General features: G+C 39.0%; 1 protein-coding gene across 3 annotated transcripts in view; it reads right to left on the minus strand.

Annotated features, from left to right (window-relative positions):
- Positions 1-1,248: 1,248 nt before the first annotated feature.
- TSC22D2 (TSC22 domain family member 2) overlaps positions 1,249-18,723 on the minus strand; it is a 35,987-nt gene continuing 18,512 nt past the window's right edge. For 2 of the 3 annotated variants that reach the window (XM_081862376.1, XM_081862377.1), the window contains 2 exons: positions 4,525-4,576; positions 1,249-1,537 (listed from right to left, as the gene is read on the minus strand). In XM_081862376.1, coding sequence (XP_081718502.1) covers positions 1,286-1,537; positions 4,525-4,576 — 304 coding nt within the window. In that variant the 3' untranslated portion in view covers positions 1,249-1,285. Of the gene's footprint in view, positions 1,538-4,524; positions 4,577-4,775; positions 5,264-18,723 lie in introns of those variants that run through there. The other variant, XR_014156705.1, reaches the window with a different exon arrangement.

An 18,723-nucleotide genomic window follows, 5' to 3' on the forward strand; every position in this document is an offset into this window, starting at 1 on the left:
AATACTCAGTATACACTGCACTTAATCTGCATGTTGCATTTATTAAATACATTAAAATCTGCAATGTAACAAAACGTTTTCTGCATACGAAATTCAAAACACCATTTTAAATGAACAAAAGATGGCTCACTTCATTTTTTAAACTAGTGCGTAACACACCAGCTCAGCTCCACCAACACTAGCTGTTCTTTCTTTTTTTTTATTTGACATTGTTCACAGACTATTACATATCACAATAAGAGTGCTGGATAAAACATGAGGTACGAAAGTGGTTCAAAGATTATAGGTCATGCAGATCATGCTAGACAGCAAAGAAAAATGTGAATGAGAACACTAAATAAAAATACATAAAGAATGTGCATTATAAAATAAAAACTCAATTACACAGCTTTGCTTCTTTGGTTACAAAGTAGGTTGAACAATTTCACAGCTTTTTATTCCCACCCAAAAAATAATAATAATCATACGAAATGTCAAAAAGCAGAGGAATCATGGCAATTTCTCTATTAGAAAGTAGAAACAGAAATGAGCAAAGTTTTCTTCATCAAAATAGCCCATCAATTATCTCACAATGACTGGCGACTACCTGTACAGACGCACTATGGTCTTCATACTTACAATATACAAAAATTTACATTCAAGCTGGGTCTTAACTACTGAAAATAAATACCAAAAGGTAAATTGCCATTAGTGTTAGAAATATGCCAGGATTCTTTTGTTCAATTATTGCCTAAACATTTTATCTATTAAACTCAATCCTGCCTATATCAATTTTTACTGATACTTACATTTATTTTTTTAAAAAAATTAAAAGTTCTGTGACATTGTTCATGTACATTATGAATAGCAGCCCTGTAATAAATAAAAACACAAATAAATGAAACTAATGTAGGCAAATGTTACTTATAATTGAAAGAACAGTGGCTCTAAAGATGAGTTTGTTGCTATGTGAAAAAGCAAGGCTCAAAGTAATCCATGAGTAATGGAAACCTTGAAGAGCCTCACCAAAGCTCTTAAAGACCCCACTCATGTGCACCAAATAAATGCAGACTTTTGCATTATAACTCCTTCTATCATTTCCCTTTTGCACTGATGGCATAATTGAACACCAACTGTGCTGCATGACATCTCAGTGAGGGAAAGCTCTTGTAGAATGATTGTCTAATACTGAAAAGGCCAAAACACACAACTGAAGCATGGCTACTCGCTTTCATATAAAGTGGAAAGAACACCAGTGGCACACAAGGACAGATTGCTTTCAGTTTCTTAATGAGGCAAGAAAGCTTTATGCTGAGGAGACATTCGGCTGCTGCGGAGGTTGCGTTGGCTGTACTATCACTGTTTGCTGTTGAGAAGTGCTACTGGGGTTGGCCTGTTGGGTTGAGAGCTGGGATAACTGATCGTTGTTTGAGAGAGATTTTAACAGTGCATTTTCCCGTTCAAGTAAAGAGTTTCTTTCGACTAATTCTTTTATTTGTTCCTTCAGTACTTCCACTTCTTCTCTGACTGCGTACATCAAATGGCTTTTCACCAGATCCTGCAAACGGCAAATTAATCGTTAATTTCTATAAACAGACTTTTATTTTGCACCAAATTCTTGGGTGTAACTTCATTAACAATTAAATTTGGATCCTAGCACCACAAGTTAAATAGAAATACCTAGAAATCAAAATACACAGGATTAACTCCCCAGCATTGAATTCACTTGCAGTATTATGGCCAACTTCCAAAGCACTCAAAAACCACCAATGCTACATGTCTATATGTTGCTTTCAGGAAGGTAACCTAAATACAGGGATTTCTTACTCTCAAAAAGCTTCATAATATTTTTGTTGACAGAAATAGATAATAAGCAATGCTCTAGTTCAGAGAGCTCTCCAAAATGGTGGCTGAAAACCCATAAACATTAAAAAGGTAAAGGTACCCCCGACAACTCGGGGGTTGAGCGCTCATCTCGCTCTATAGGCATTTGTACGCAGACAGCTTCCGGGTCATGTGGGCAGCATGACTAAGCCGCTTCTGGCGAACCAGAGCAGCACACGGAAACACTGTTTACCTTCCCGCCAGAGTGGTACCTATTTATCTACTTGCACTTTGACGTGCTTTCGAACTGCTAGGTGGGCATGAGCTGGGACTGAGCAACAGGAGCTCACCCCATCACGGGGATTTGAACCACTGACCTTCTGATCGGCAAGCCCTAGGCTCTACATTAATATCTCACACCTTAAGGAGCTCAGACAATTATATTTAAGCTTCAACACCCCTATGAAGTATATCATAATTGCTATAGCCCATCAAGTCAGCATCCTGCCTAAACAGGGACAGAACTTGTCTGTTACAAGTAAACTGTTGTAAGCTGGATGAAAATGTCTCTTTTCTCATGGGCAAATGTAAGAAAGCAAACGCTGTGACCCAAGCTTCCCATTTTGGCTAATTTTTAAGAAGTTCTGTTCTTTTAAATCTGAGGATCACAACCATTGGCAAGTTATTTTTACAGAACCTATATTGTATGTATGATTAGATTGATTTTGTGTGCTTCTGAAGTTACCCCCAATTTTGCCATATTGCTTAGCTTTGAATTCTGTACATTCTTTATGATTATGCACAAACAAAATCTTTGTCTACTCTTGTTTGCAGCAGTGACACTGAGGCTAACAGAGCTGGTACTCTGGAAACTAATCCACTTGCACCACAGGGATCCCCAACAGCTCTCCATCACATGACCATAAATACTGATTAAAAATATGGGGCCTGCTAGCCTTGCCCAACTTGAACTGACGCGTTTTGAGTGGCAACACTTTTCTTATCGGAGAACCCATGGAAAGACTGGAGGATCACATTCCCCTGGATGAACCTGCCCATTCAGGTCTATCTTCAGAGAGCCTGTTCCTGCCTTTAGAGATTAAGTAGGTGGCAACTGATCACAGGGCATTTTTCACTGGCAGGGCTCAGTCTTTGCAACACTCTCCTGAGAGCAGACCACTTAGCATCTATTTTTCTGCCTTTCACATATTAGAGGAAGGCACTCCATTTCCTGGGCTTTTTGCAGCAGCTGGTTTTTCACTTTTTCATTATGACTAAGCTAGTAAAAACAAACCAGTTTTACCATTCCTATAGTGATCTGATGTACATTTATGAGGAAAGCCAGGTTATAAAATGTTTTCAATAAAGAATTTCAAGCAACTTGGAAATGAAGCTGTTTCTGGAGCCCAAAAGTATCTTCGCATAGCTGGTGGGAGCCAACACAACAGGAAACAGCACATTAGTTTGGAATATTCAAGCAGACTACTGACTTTGGCATTTCATGGAATAGAATAACGCATTCGGACCAATATTCGCTTAGACTCAGGGCAGAAACAAACACTGTTTTCTGTCCATGGTTTGCCCTACTATTTTTTCCCATAGAATTTGTTCTCCCTTCTTTTTCCCCCCTCCAAAACTGGATGGCTGGAAAGCATGCTGATGTAACAGCTCTTCCTCTGGCTCCCAAGCCTTTTGTAAACTAAAATCCTTACACATGCTATTTTTTTAAATGTGTGGATGCAGTACTGAACAGGCCCGCAGAAGGGGAGAGTGGTAGCCAAGTACACTTGCCCTGGGCCTCAGAGGGCTAATCTAGTCGGGGAGCCCAGCCAGGAGCCAGCTGCCTTTTTGTCTGAGCATAAAACTTTATTCTAACAAGACTCCCGGGCCTGAGACAAGGTCTACACAGGCCTGGTATTGAATCAATGGCCAACATGTCAAAGATTTTGGATAGCAAAGCAATGCTTTTGATCATACCAAATAATGATGTGCTAAAGTAATGGCACTCCTACTAGAGAATTAGCATTGTCTTGGTGTAAGCTAAAACTTTCGGACCTGGGTATGATGTACAGTGGTACCTCGGGTTAAGTACTTAATTCGTTCTGGAGGTCTGTTCTTAACCTGAAATTGTTCTTAACCTGAAGCACCACTTTAGCTAATGGGGCCTCCCGCTGCCGCCACCGCGTGATTTCTGTTCTCATCCTGAAGCAAAGTTCTTAACCCGAGGTATTATTTCTGGGTTAGGGGAGTCAGTAACCTGAAGTGTATGTAACCCGAGGTACCACTGTACATTAACTTCACTGTAGTAATATATTGGTTTGCACATGGATTCTCCCACCCACCCCCCGAAAGTGCATGAATACATTTGGAATGGCACTACACGAACTTCCAGATGACTTTACAATTGGTGCTTCTTTGCTCATAATAGAATTGCATAAATGGCATGGCACAAGGGCAGAGTGCAGGCAAGCAGCAGGTTGAAGCCTAACATGTTCATGCTATACATGATACCATATTATTATCATGTAAACTGCTGTTCTCCACCTATATGGAGTCCTCAACAGACAAACAACTGCTTGTGTCTGCTTTATGATTTTCTACCTTTAACATCTCTTCCTGATATGGCCTTACAATCCATCAATGTAGGTTATGCAAAAATGACGACAGCAGGCTACAAACCCAGCGCTCTTTAAGAATTAAACAGTTCAGTTCTCTACTTACCATCGCCTGTTCTATTTTGTTGTCAATGGCTACAACACTCGCACCAGATGCACTGTTTAAAAGAAAAGACAAAACACATGTACATGAACTCCAGTGACCTCTGGAATGTTGTTCAGCAAAACTGATTGAAAGGCAAATTGCTCCTTGTGTATTTTATTATGGTTTCCCACAACAACAAAAATGCAGCATTTATATATATTGCTTTTCAGTGCTCCAACTGCTTCTTATGTATCTCAGCAATAATTACAAACCTTTAAGAATGGTCAGTCGGATCTCCATATATTCAGGAACAAGATGGAAAAGAATTATATCCTCAGATCATAAAGATTCAATTCCAGAGAAAGTTAGTCATATTTAAGTCCCATCAAAATCAATGGGTGTTAAGCATTTAAGTGCTTTCAATGGGACTTAGACATGGCTAGTTCTTGCCAGAATGGGCCCAAGGTGTATCTACGCAAACTGTGGCCCTTGTTTAAGCAGTGAACAGGCCTCTCAAGAGAGTACAATGAGATAGTGATGTCATTATCCTATTGGTTGTCATGGTTTGGCACCCTGAGCACCCTTTTTGTGTAACTTAATAGTTCACAATTATAACCAAGTCAACCGCTTTGGTGCTTTTGTGTATGTTAAAGTGGCATTTCGATGCAAGTTTGTTTTGTCTACTATGACAGCCAGTATATACAGTATATACCTAGATATTATCCAATATGACGGAAAACCAACATTTATGTCTCAATTCAAACGATACTATAAGCGGAATGTACGGTAATTTGGACACCTCCAACATGTGGCACACAGAAAAATGAGACCAATTTTGTTGGGCTTTTTTTTTTTTTTTTTAAAAAAAGCTACTGGATGTTTGTATTTCAACTTTTTTCAGTATAACACCAAATGGGGCACAACTGTTGACCTGGAGCATTCGATAAAACTTAAAAACATGTAGTTCCCAAGAGATTAGAGATCATCTTGAATAGAGGACTCTTGAATCCATTTCAAGATGCTCAGTGTGTTGGCCCAATGAGGAGCTTTCTTCAAAAGCCCAATGTGGCCTAGTTTTGTAAGCAGGAGATATCATACCACCAATAGCACAACATGCAATTTAATTGGTCAGAGACCCCATGCTCACATCTATTTATTTATTTAAGGTGGTTTTTTTTTAAAAAAAAATAATAATTCTATGCCACTGTTCTGGACAAAGACCAAACAAAATGGCTTATAACATTGTGACTAAGTCTACAAGCGTTAAATTAGAGGCACATCATCCTGTATCTTAATAATCAAAACAAATGAAAGCACATTTCTGTAATTAGAAGAGAATTTGCAACTTACTATTTTAAACTAGTATTTATACTTTCTAAATGCTACATAAATAAAGTAGGCTACATGTATGCATTAGGCAAGTGGAAGAACTGCTAGGTATCACGGATTTCCCCTGACCTCTGCAGTCCCCCGCCCAGCTGCTCCTAGGGGCAGGAGGGTCCTCCTGAGCATTATGGGATGTGGTGCAGAGGGCTGCCATGAAAGATCAGGGAAGATTGGGTGGGGAGATCAGTGAAACTGGGTGCCCTTCCTTGCAAGAGGAGAAGTGCTGCTCCTTGCCAACTAAGAAATTTTATCTTAAGCCTTCAGTAAAGTGATTTGCAATTCAATAACTGCCAATTTTAAATTTTACAGCTCCGGTTTACCATGGAGAGAAATTCATTTTGCCATATTTTAAAATGTGGCATTTTGTATTCAGCAACAGACAACTCAAACTACTTGTCATTTCTGACACCCACCCTATTTTTCCCTGCTGAAAAAGTTTACATGTGATTACTCCTTTTTCATAATCCAGCATTCAAGCAGAAGACAAATTTAAATGCTCATAATTGGATTACATGTTATTACAAACCCTGTCCCAACATTGAGAACTTGTTTCTCTTTTCAAATGATGCCGCTGCAGCACCAGAGGTCAACCTCAAATGTGCAGTATTGCTTAGTTCAGAGCATATTTAATACGTTATGTAGAAATACTCATTTTGTGTATTGCAAGAAGAGCAAGTTTACTACATTTAAGTAATGACTACTTAATATATTGATTTGTATTGTACCACACAACTTCTAACACCAGTTTCTTGACCATTTTATTAATGTACACTTAATGTATTTCAAATAAAAGGGGGGGGGGCAACAAGACAAGACAGGTTGCTACTCACAAAGTATTACTAAACAACCTTCATAAAATGTTTAAAAGGAAGTAATTAAACAGGGATAACTAGAGTCCAACTCTGAGAAAAGAAGCAAGGACTCTATAAGTTTTAAAGGTTAATGTGTGCTCTATGGCCTATTCTAAAAAATGCACTTCTACATGGAGACACACCTGCTATTCATTCATGCAGGGCTGTTTCACCCCTTATGCTAGAATACTGTTTGAGAAAAGTTTGACTATGCTCAAAGCCTCTACCCTTTGGACTAGCCCTTACAAGAAGCAGCATAAGAACTATTCTAAACCTATCTGTCTTCCAGTCACAGCACTCCAATCAAGCTCTATCATTTGAAAATAGATTAAGCGAAGCCTATTAAAAGTGGTTATTCCAACTAGAAATGCCAGCGTTAGCTAGCAGTAAATGGTTTTCAGTGAATGTAGGAACCAATACCAGCCATTTTGTACTATTTGAGAGCTTAACTAGATAGCAAACCAAAGAAATGCACATTTCCAATAAGAGTGCCATCTCAAAAAGCTGCTCTTAACATTCCCAACTATTTCAAAAGCAGTCTGCCTTCTGCACTGGGACAGAACAGCGTACAAGACACGCAGGTCTGAAACACAAATAACTAGTTGTGTGGTTCTTTGATCCTGGCCAACCTTTCAAGGTGAAACACAGTATATGAATAGCTGGTTTCCTTGTTCCAACTTACCTCAAAAGTGAAAAATAAGTGTACAGCAGAAATTAATTTCACCTTTTCTATGTAATGTTTTCCTGAAACATTTAAATGTTTATACGAATAAATGAGAGAAACACTGAAATTAGTCTTCCTTGGATATTCAAAAATGAGCCAATTTAAAAGATCACCTGTATGATTTTAGAATTACTGTGCAATTTTCCCTCATTTTGAAAGACAAAACAAAAATCAATTCTGTATTGAGTATATCTGAAGGAGCATCTCCACCCACATCGTTCTACCAGCACCGAGGTCCAGCTCTGAGGGCCTTCTGGCGGTTCCCTCACTGCGAGAAGCCAAGTTACAGGGAACCAGGCAGAGGGCCTTCTAGGTAGTGGTGCCCTTCCTGTGGAATGGCCTCCCACCAGATGTCAAAGAGAACAACAACTACCAGACTTTTAGAAGACATCTGAAGACATCCCTGTTTAGGGAGGCTTTTAATGTTTGATGTAGTACAGTATTTTAATATATTTTTTGGAAGCCGCCCAGAGTGGCTGGGGAAGCCCAGCCAGATGGGCAGGGTATAAATAAATAATGTTGTTGTTGTTGTTGTTGTTGTTGTTGTTGTTGTTGTTGTTGTTGTTGTTGTTGTTGTTGTCATGGAGCAGTGTTCACAGATATGCAAAGCGCATACAGGAAACAAATGACTCATTTCAGTGGATGAAATAGTTTTACTTAAAAGTCCTATGTTTTCATCACAAAAGATGTGATTCTTGAAGAACCAATAACTATATCCTTCCCTTTGAGTTGGTACAATTATTCTGAACATGTCTAAAATAAACTTTACAGTAATATAAACACTCAAATATTGCAGAAGAGCATACTGTTTAAATATCCATGTTCAAATATGGACTTCTATATTTAGGAGGCTGATTTAGGGGGCTAATTTGAATTTGGAAGCAAAACCAAGTTTTACCTCCTTCAAAAGCAGACAAGAAAGGAAATTGGCTTTTATGTTTGAGAGGTTTCATACCCTATTAAAAAAGCAGCCTTTTAATATTTTGCATGTTTACATTTTCAAACAGTCTTCATACACCTTGCGTATCAAGAGAACATTCCTCAGATCTTCTATGGCCCTTACATTCTTGTTTTTTGTTTTAAAAATAGTTGGCACACTTAATAGGTACTGTAAGAAATGGGAGCTTTAATACTGAAAATGTGTTTTATTTTTCCAGAGTCCCGCACACCCTTGACAAGGGAAACTGTAAGTGTTCACACACTAGTGCTGGAAGCCTCTGAGCCTAGGTGAGCAAACTGGAATGCCTGGTCTTAGAGGACAGTGTTAATACAGCTGGTGCAATGGATAACCAGTGGGACCCTGTTATCACTGGATATGGACCCTATAGGAAGGACAGAAGGGGACTCAGCGGAGATGGTGTTGCTCTTCATGTTGAAGAGGGCACTGAGTTCAAGAAAAAGAACTCTCAAAAGGGCAGACCGTCTCCTCCACATAATTGCTATACGTCGTGATACCAAGAGTAATATAATTCTGCAGGCATGCTAACAGCTCCCTGATCAAAATGTTCATGAAGATATTGCAATGAAGAATGAAATGAAGGAAGCACCCAAAAGAGGAATTGTTGTACTAATGGCCGACTTCAACTATCCTCAGACAGACTACACATGTTCCAGTTACAAAAAAGGCATAAGCATAAAATTTCTATTCTATTATTTTAAAATGAAACTCAAAGAGACTTAAACATATGAACATTATGATCATAGAATCGTAGATTTGAAAGGGTCGTCTAGTCCAACCCTGTGCTATGCAAGAATCTTAGCTAAAGCATCAATGACAGGTGGCCATCCAAACTCTGCTTAGAAACCTCCAAGGAAGGAGAGTCCAGTTTAGAAACAAGTATAAAGCAACCTGAGACCAGAGGTAATAAATTCATAATAAATAATAATAACAACCTAAATAAACAAGTATTTATATCTAGATATCCCAAATGAATGTGCCTTAGAACAGTTGGTCAAGGAACTGACCAGAAGGATGGTGACCCTTGACTTAGGTGGTGCCCAGAACCTGGTATGAGATATAAACATTACCGAATCAGCTGGGAATAAGTGACCATATTGCTATTAAATTAAATACACATGTAAACAGCTAATTGTCCCCAAAATCCGCCATGGTCACATTTCAAAAAAGGAAACTTCCCCAAAATAAGTGATTGGTAAAAAGGAAGGCAAAGTCAAGAAGATTGAATCTTTCCAATTGCTTGGGAGTCATTTAGAAACACAGCATTAGAAGCTCAACTGGAGCGCATATGGAGATTAGGGCTGGGCGATATATCGATATATCGTCCAACACAGGTTTGAAGTACACATCGTGATAACTGTTTCATAATATATGAGCTGGCAATATATCACAAATCACAATGTGTGTAAGGGCTAAGCGATATCTGGGTTTCAACATCGTGGTAACTCACCAGCTAAACGTTGCAAATGTTATCAGCAGCTAAACCTCACATCACCAACTAAACATCACAATATCACCAGCGAAACATTGCAATCTACCACAATGACTAAAATAAGGATGGAATTATACATACGCAAACAGGACAACATCCTGGCAACTGCTACTACTTAGGGGTCTAAAATGGATAAATGATAATATTATCAATCACCACACACTCAGTTTCATCAGCAGGCAAGTCAAAATGGCCTGCTAGGAGGCAGAAGCAGCAGTGGCAGAAACAGCTTGCCACGACCACGATACGTGCCGGCAATAGCAGCGACAGCCTGGCAGTGGCAGCACAATCAGTGGTGGCCTGCGCATCCTCGTGGTGGCAACTGGAGGGGGCAGCAGTAGCAGTGGCACAAACAGTGGTGGTCTGCAAGTGATGACAGTGCGAGTGCTTCTGCTGCAGGCTGCTGATTATTGTGCCCCTGCTGCCAGGCTGCTGCCACTTCTGCCTACTAGCAGGCCTGTGGGCAGCTGGCAGTCCTAGATTATTTGTATTCACTATGACTCATCACCGTACTTTGGATTGTCCTGAATACCACCATTGGGTAGCCAAGCCCAAAACCAAAAGTCCTGATGGGCTGCATTTTGACTTGCCTGCTGATGAAACTTAGTGTGCGGTAATTGATAATATTGTCATTTATCCATTTTAGACCCCTAAGTAGTAGCAGTTGCCAGGACATTGTCCTGTTTGCCTCTGCGTAGTTCCTTCGTTATTTCAGATATCGTGATATATTGATATATCATGATGTTTTGCTGGCAATATATCGTGATATTGAAAACCAGTTATCGCCCAGCCCTAATGGAGATCAGGAAAGGTATCACAGGGATGAAGAAGATGCCAGCGTGGTTAATTAGCAGAGTCAATGATGCAATTAGAAACAAGAACTTCCTTCAAAAAAGAACAAAAGAGGAATGCAAACTTTGGCAAAAGAAATGCAAGCTGACAATAAGGGATGCTTTAGAAAAGAATTTGAGGGGTACGTTGCTAAAAACATAAAAACCATCAATAGTAAAAGACAACATTAGTAGCAGTGGTGGTTGAACCCTGAATGACAAAGGGCTCAGAGGTGTGGTAAAGCAGGAGCAGATTTCAGAGAAACTAAATGAATTATTTACATCTTCCTGCCTGAACTAACTTGACTAGGAAGGGAATGTGAGAAACTGAGGCAAACAGTGGCAATGAGAAATGAAGTTCCAGACCTAATAAAATAAAAAGACAAATTACAGGGTCCAAATGGCATTCACCAAGAGTTTTCAAAGTACTCAAAGGTGAAACTGGAGATTAAAAAAATAAAAATAAAACACATTTAACTTGTCCCTTAGAACAGTCCCTGTATTTGAAGACTGCAAGTGCCCAATGTTAACACCTATTTTTTAAAGAAAGACCTGGGAGGATCCTGGAAATTACAGGCTAGTTAGCTTAACAGCTGCCCAAGGAAAACAGGTGAAAAGTTTTGTTTAAGATAAAATAACCAGGCATGTAGAACAACAAACCCTGCTGAAGCAGCACAAGCATGGCTTCTGCAAGGATAAGCCTTGCCTCACTAAACTTTGTTCTTTGAGAGTGTCAACAAGCATATAGACCAGCTGACATAAAACCATCTATGTACAAGATATAGGCACCAGCAACTTCAGTAAAACCTGAATATTTGCAGAAATACAAAAAAGGGAGAAAATACAAAGGGGGGGGGGGGGGAATCTCAAGCAATGAATCCAAAACAGTCCAATGCTCAATGTCACATATTGTGGCTACCTGCTGGCAGGGGGAATGGAAAAATTGTTTGGTTGAGGAACAGGATGGAGTGCCCTATACGGAATTAATTTTCGTAGAAGACAAAGCAATACTAAATTGGACAAATGTATTTCAAACCGTGTCCAGGTCTTGGGAGGAAAATCTGAACCTAAATAACAAGTAAGTTAAAAGTGAATTATTTAGCTTTGATTTGTACTCCACTATAAACTTGTGATGCTAAAGTTGTACCCTGCTCCACCATTCCATAAGATATAGGATCAGATAAAGGTAAAGGTAAAGGGGCCCCTGACCATTAGGTCTGGTCGTGACCGACTCTGGGATTGCGGCGCTCATCTCGCTTTATTGGCCGAGGGAGCCGGCGTACAGCTTCTGGGTCATGGGGCCAGCATGACTAAGCCGCTTCTGGCGAACCAGAGCAGCACACGGAAACACCGTTTACCTTCCCGCTGGAGCGGTACTTATTAATCTACTTGCACTTTGACGAGCAATGGGACCGAGCAATGGGAGCTCACCCCTGACCTTCTGATCGGCAAGTCCTAGGCTCTGTGGTTTAACCCACAGCGCCAACCGTAAAGCTCAAAAATTATACTCAGGACTGGTACCAATTTTATAGCACCATGAACCTGTTTTTCAAATATTATTTATCATCATTTATACTACACCTTTATACTACTATGCTGCTCTAATGTGTTACGAGTTGATGTGACAGGAAGGTCACAAGGAGGGCTGCATGCGTCATAATTCTGCAGAAAGTGATAGCAGGAACTGAATTCAGCTCTCTCCTCCCACAGCTTTCCAAAGCAAGTTTTTAGTTTTACTGACTGAATATATTCTTGAAAGTGTGTGTGTTTACTGTCTCCTGAAATCCTACAAACCAGAGCACTGACTATTTCCACTTATGGTGGGAGTGTCATTCAGTGGCAGCTTTGGGGAAGCTGGTATTCTTAGAAATTAATTTGACAACAAAATAAGAAATGACACCAACTCCCTCACTGGCATTATTGGGGATATAGAATACGCCAGATGAAGATGATTTTGATAAAGAATCTGATAAAGAATTGAAATTATATTTTTTGTTAGCTGCGAGGATGGCTATTTTAAGACAATGGAAATATTTAGAAGGGTTAAATAAGGATTTGTGGTTACGGTCAAATCTGGTCTATAACTATTGCTGAAAAATTAAGGTTCACTGGGGGATAAACAAAACAAAAAACAAAGCAAAACAAAAAGATTCATTTATAACTACCTCGCAAAAGTTTATTTTATATATAAATGATGAAAACGATTTTCAAATGCCCTTTGTGAAATATGTTACTATTTGGAATACTTAGTAACTTTTCAGCTTCATGTGAAAATATCATAAGATGCAGAGGACAATATTCTGATTTTTATCAACAAAAAGGTGGACATGTTATTACCCTCCAATAAACAATGCTCATTGTTCCCAGAGATTGTGAAGGCAGAAGCCCAAAATTGTATCTTTTGTGTGTTTCATTTTTAAGCAATTTATTGTATTATCTTTTTAAAAAATTGAATAAATAAGAAGAAATGCCTTAAAAAAAAACAGTGCTGAGAGCAGGACTGCAGCATTATTTCTCCACCATGACTGGTAAAGGGGGAATACATTACGCAAAACAGCAAAAATGTCAGAATTATGCAAATTCAGAGGAATAATGCTTTTCTTATGCCTAAGTGCATAATGTATTTTTCAGTGCAGAAAACAGAGCCTTGTCCATGAGCTCTGGGGGAAGGAAGCCATTTGCTGCCCACCAGTTTTCTTCTGCTGCAGCAGCTGCTGGAAGTCAAGAGTCCCAAGCCAGTTGTACCTGGATGAGGAAAACACAGCGAGAACAGGCTTTGCCTTTCACCCCAGGCTCTGGGGGAGATTAAGAGGGCTCCAGTTGTGCTCCTCCTTGACCCCAAGCAGCTGCCGTTCTCCTCCAATACCTAGTCAGCTTACTCTGCACACAAGCACCAAAATGCACACATTTGTTTTAATATTTGTGGCGTTATCTGTAGGAAGGAGGAGGACTTTGCTTTATGCTGGCCTAGTAAAGATTAGCCACCTTCCGCTTTGATCAGCTACCAGAAACACTCCTCTTAGACCTGAGTGCCCACACCAATGCACTCCAATTTCTGGGAAGATAGCGTCCCTCACTAGACAAGAGTAGAGTGCAAAAATGATGATATGAATCACTATTTAAGATTTTATTCTTCATATCAGTTTACTGCCCCCAACTTGAAAGTTAAATTCTGTGAGTAACTCAGAGAGGTTTCTGAATATACTGCAATAATCAAGAGCAATGAAAAAGCACATGTAATAAGAAGTGGAAAGCAAGAATGGGCACATCATATCCTCATTCACCACTGAAAATGCTTTAACTGCAGTTTATAATAGTAACGTTTTCCCTACTGCACATAAATCACTTTGTTAAAGGGGTGGCATAAAAATGCATTAAGTATCACAAAATATCACTTTGGGAAAAGTGTACTAAATTCCATACTAATTGCCTAATAAGACACTCCACAGTCACTAGAGTAAGCTACTTTAGTGACAGGTATCTTAGGCAACTCACAATACTGAGTTTTCAACATGCAAGTATGCAGTGTGCTGACAATTTAAGTCAACTGTTTTCTCAATGTTTGATCTAATTAAGAATGTGTTAACAAAAGAGTTGCACCCATACATGAAACAAAATAGATTGAAATTCAATAGCTGAATGCAAGTGTAATTTTTCATACAAAGAAATGCCAATGAGCCCAAATGCATTTCAGTTACATGTAGGTATCTCAAATGCAAGGCTTGTAATTGATGTAGGGATTTCTTAAACCAAAAACCATTTTAAGTCACACAGTACCTGTAAGACTTCAGTCTGTACATTTTGTGACTGCAGACTATTCCAGAAGCTTCAGTAGAACCCTTTGCTGCACATTCTTTTTGTAGTTGAAAGTTCCTGCAGGAACTAAGAACGGCGGCAATGGGGACAAACTAAAATCAGAAAGCTGTTTTCAGAGAGCTGCTTTAAGTTGGTCTTCCAAACTACATTTGTAAAAGCAGTTTGGCAAAGATTCTGACAAATTATTAATAAAATCTAATGAATATAAATATGGTGATTAATTTTCAATTTATTAATTAGTTAAACTTATTTTTGGCCTCTATATAGGGCTGTCAATGGCCCAAAGCTGCTGCCTCCTTGCACTAGTAGCCTCCATGATTTTTAGTGCCAGAAACCAAATTAAAAACTTGGTTTTAATACAACTTGGAAAAAATAATGTTCAAGAAGTCTGCTTTCAAATCACCTACTCTATGCCCCTCCCCGATCTATTTTGAGTTATTTAAGATGGGGAGGCCTCCTGAGACTAATGCACCTAGCAACAAGCGTTCAAGTGGCGAGCCGGAGAAAACATGCAGGCTTCCCAAAGGACGCCTCGGTAGTCATCATCTTCAATTTTAAAAAGATTAGAACTATGTAGCTCTCGCAGGTATTCTTGCAAATATTGATATAAAAAGTTTAAAGAAAACACAGGTTTCTTCAAAAATGATCATTCTGCTGCATGGTGTTTCAGTCTCTTGCAAATAACTATTCTTAATTTTGTGGGTTTCAAAACACTCCCCAGAAAATTGCCAGACACAAGAGAATAGACCTTATCCATTGAGTAAGTGTAGCTGCAAGGCAGTTTGCTTTGTGACTCCGACCATCTAAAAGTATAAACACGTCAAGCTTTGCACTGCAGCACAATCATTTTTACTGAAAATGTACTTTGCATGTTTAAAGAAGTTCAATACTACTCCACTGACCTGTAAGACCTGAAAAATAGCTCTAGCAGCAGTTTCAAATGACACCCTCATGGAAACCATCAATACAACCTCAGTAAATCTCTTTTCAAAAGGAAGGCTAAAAGAAAAAGTTCTATTATAGAGGTCTGCGATTAGGCAGAGACCAGATTGTGAAAGTCACCACCTAATCTACCAAACCAAAGATGGCCTGTTTCTACTGTTCCCTATGCTGTGTGGCTTTTGACATCCATAAAAATAGTGGAAATTGGGAGATTCTAGAATACTATCATGCTATAATGTCAAAATAGTTGTAAGAATTGGACAACTCTAGCCTCTGCACACCACCACCACTTCAGGAAAGTAGTGATAATGTTTCAGCTACAAAACTTCTGGCAAGCAGCAAAGGAACTCTTAAAGTGTGGAAAAGCAAACATCATACCCTTCCCCCTAAAATTCAGGGAATTTTTGCATGTGATGAAACTGTTTTCCTGCAGGCATCTCTTATTGTCCAGGGGGCCAGTCTGGAGCAGAACAACCTTGTAACCAAACAGATCCTAAGGGCAAGCTGCAAGTTTTTATGGCAACTCCCATTTAGCCCACCACAGATGAGCTAAGAATTAGCTTGCTCAAACTGGGAACAAATTGTATTGTAGAATATTGTGTTGCAGGCCCTGCCTCCGATGGCAACTTGCCTTCATTAGTGATTTAACAGGGTGCATTGTCTAGCAGTAGCCTGTTTTAATTTACGAACTACTGCTAGTGACCTCTTTTCAGTTGAAGTTGCAAGCTAAGAAGCTTTTTGTTATATGAATAGTCCCCTGCTGTTATTGTGAAATAGAAACTTGTTTGAATATATCCCAAATATATAGGTCACTCTTAACATTTAAACTTATATAGAAAAGTTATCCATTTATTCCAGAAGAGATCAAACTGGATGACTGAAACAAAATAAGAGATCAACTGAGAACCTTGGCAGGTTGCAGTCATTCAACTTCAGTATTATGAGGCTTATACACCACTCAGTTCTGCCATGCATTCAGTTATTGCTTTCCAAGTCATGCAAGGCAGTAAAGTGAACAATCAAAACACATCATCCTGTTTTCACGTTCCCGAGCTCCGCTCAATACTGCTCTAAGAACAGATTTGGCCAATCGGGCAGCTTTCATACATGATAACATCTTAGTGCAAAAGATACAAGACTGGAATCTACCTACACTGCAAATGTTACTGAATGGCTAGAAATGAACATAGGATGCAACCTGTTTTTCTTTATAACTGTAGAACATGCTCTTAATTGCCAATAATGTGCAGAAACTCATAAAAGTGTACTTGAATCTACAGATAGCTTTGGCATGAAAATACCTAAACTCTGCTTCCAAGGCAAAGCCCTCTCCAGTGTTCCTTATAAATGTTGGTCAACAGGTATCTAAAGGTATTGAAAATAATACTGCAAAAGTGTCACAGATTTACTGTTCCAGTTAGGCCAGTCATTCCCTCCTGCAGGATATTCCATTACATTCCCTGTCCCATCAGCACCCTATGGCTACTAAGGAGGGGTCAGTCATTACTAGCCTGTTTTGAGGACTCTCTCACTTTATTTTTTTCCTCACCAAATTTTTTCTGTACTTCTGCAAACCTTGTGTTTTCCTGATCCTGCTGATCTCTCTCTCTCTCTTGGGTGGGCATGGGTAGTGCCATTTTGGATAAATAAGCAGCATCACTCACACCTAAATGTTGAAAATGTTGGGATCATGGCTACATTGAATTAAATGCAGGGTTTTAAAAAAATATTCCTTAATATTACCTTTCATAAAATATTTATATATTTGAAACTCCAATACTACTGAAATACCAAACATTTTCTAGTTAAGCTGGTAAACTTAACCAGAAGTCTACAAGCTGAATTCAAAGCTGCTCTTTTACAAACAGAGATTTCTGTTTTCTATTTGTGGAATTTCAGCAGAGGCTCCTGCTAGAAAAGGCTATTTTCACTAACCTTCATTTCAATCCCCCAACAACAGCACACTACACATTGTGGGTCCCCCTGTCCAAACTCCCCCGCCCCACTGAACCAAACTCGATAACTCTAGATATGTTACAGAAAAGCTATACAGAAATGAACTCTTGCTGTTCCTGAATCCCTTCTTTAAGTGACATGTTTAGATACAAGCACTTAAACCCTTAAATGTTAAGAATTCTTCTATTCTTAATTCAGAAGATGACAGCATTTCAGACTACTATTGTGATTTTAAATCCTGTAATTCTTCAAACTAGAATGCGTTCCTTCTGAAGTGAGCAAGCATGTGAAAAAGCAAGCTTTAGAGAAGCCATTATGTTTTCTTTGCTTCAGTAAGGCAAATGCAAACAAATGATGGTGTTTCATGTTCAAATACAAATGTCTGAACACACTATAGAAAGCTATAGCAGTAGAAAACTTGCTGTAAGCCAGAAAAGCCACCAAGCTTTCTATCTATAATATTAATATTGTGAGAACGCCAAACTGCAGATGTTGAATTAGTAATGCAACTTTTACAGGTGATGTCCTCCAAGTTGGAATTTGTTGCAGTTTCTCGCCACACATCTAGCTTTGCCCAAATCCTTACAAAGGTTTTCCCTATCTATATTCCAATTTATAGCTGCACAATTGTAATGGTTTTCTATCAAAGTATTCCCCACATATACTGCGTTTTCATTCTGCAGTTTAAGTGACCAGTTTCCAAAAATACTTTCCACTGATAGTCTTCAAAAGCCAGGTTGGTGCTGCTGATCAACAACAGGCTTTTTGGTGCTGGGTGAAGACTTTTCTATTCATCCTGGTCTTCTATTCATACTGGTCCTTTCAAATTTTAAATCTGCATTTTAACTTTGGGGTTGCAGCAAGTTTTATTTTCAATCTGTGTTTTAAGCTACTTTTGCTTTTATGTTTTATCTTGCAGTTAAATTATTTTTATACTTATTTATTGTATGCCATTCTTTTTACTGGGTGGCATACAAATATAACAAACAAATCAATTACTACTATTCTGCCAACTACAGAAGAAAAAGAACGTGATGCATGGAACAGGGCCAGAATCCACATGGCCCAGAAGCGAATAACCATTTGACTGACATTTTTGAATACTATGGCTGCTCTAGTCAGGTCACAGCAGCTAAGTGAAGGACGTAGGCAGAAGAGGTATGTTGAGGTGAACATACTACTTGATGACGAGAAACCTGCACAGTGCAAAGCCATTCATGCATACTTCAGCATGTATGCTTTTTTTCCATACTTAAGTATTCATA

The sequence above is a fragment of the Podarcis erhardii genome (assembly GCF_964252035.2).
Source record: "Podarcis erhardii genome assembly, chromosome: 5".
Lineage (NCBI taxonomy): Eukaryota > Metazoa > Chordata > Lepidosauria > Squamata > Lacertidae > Podarcis > Podarcis erhardii.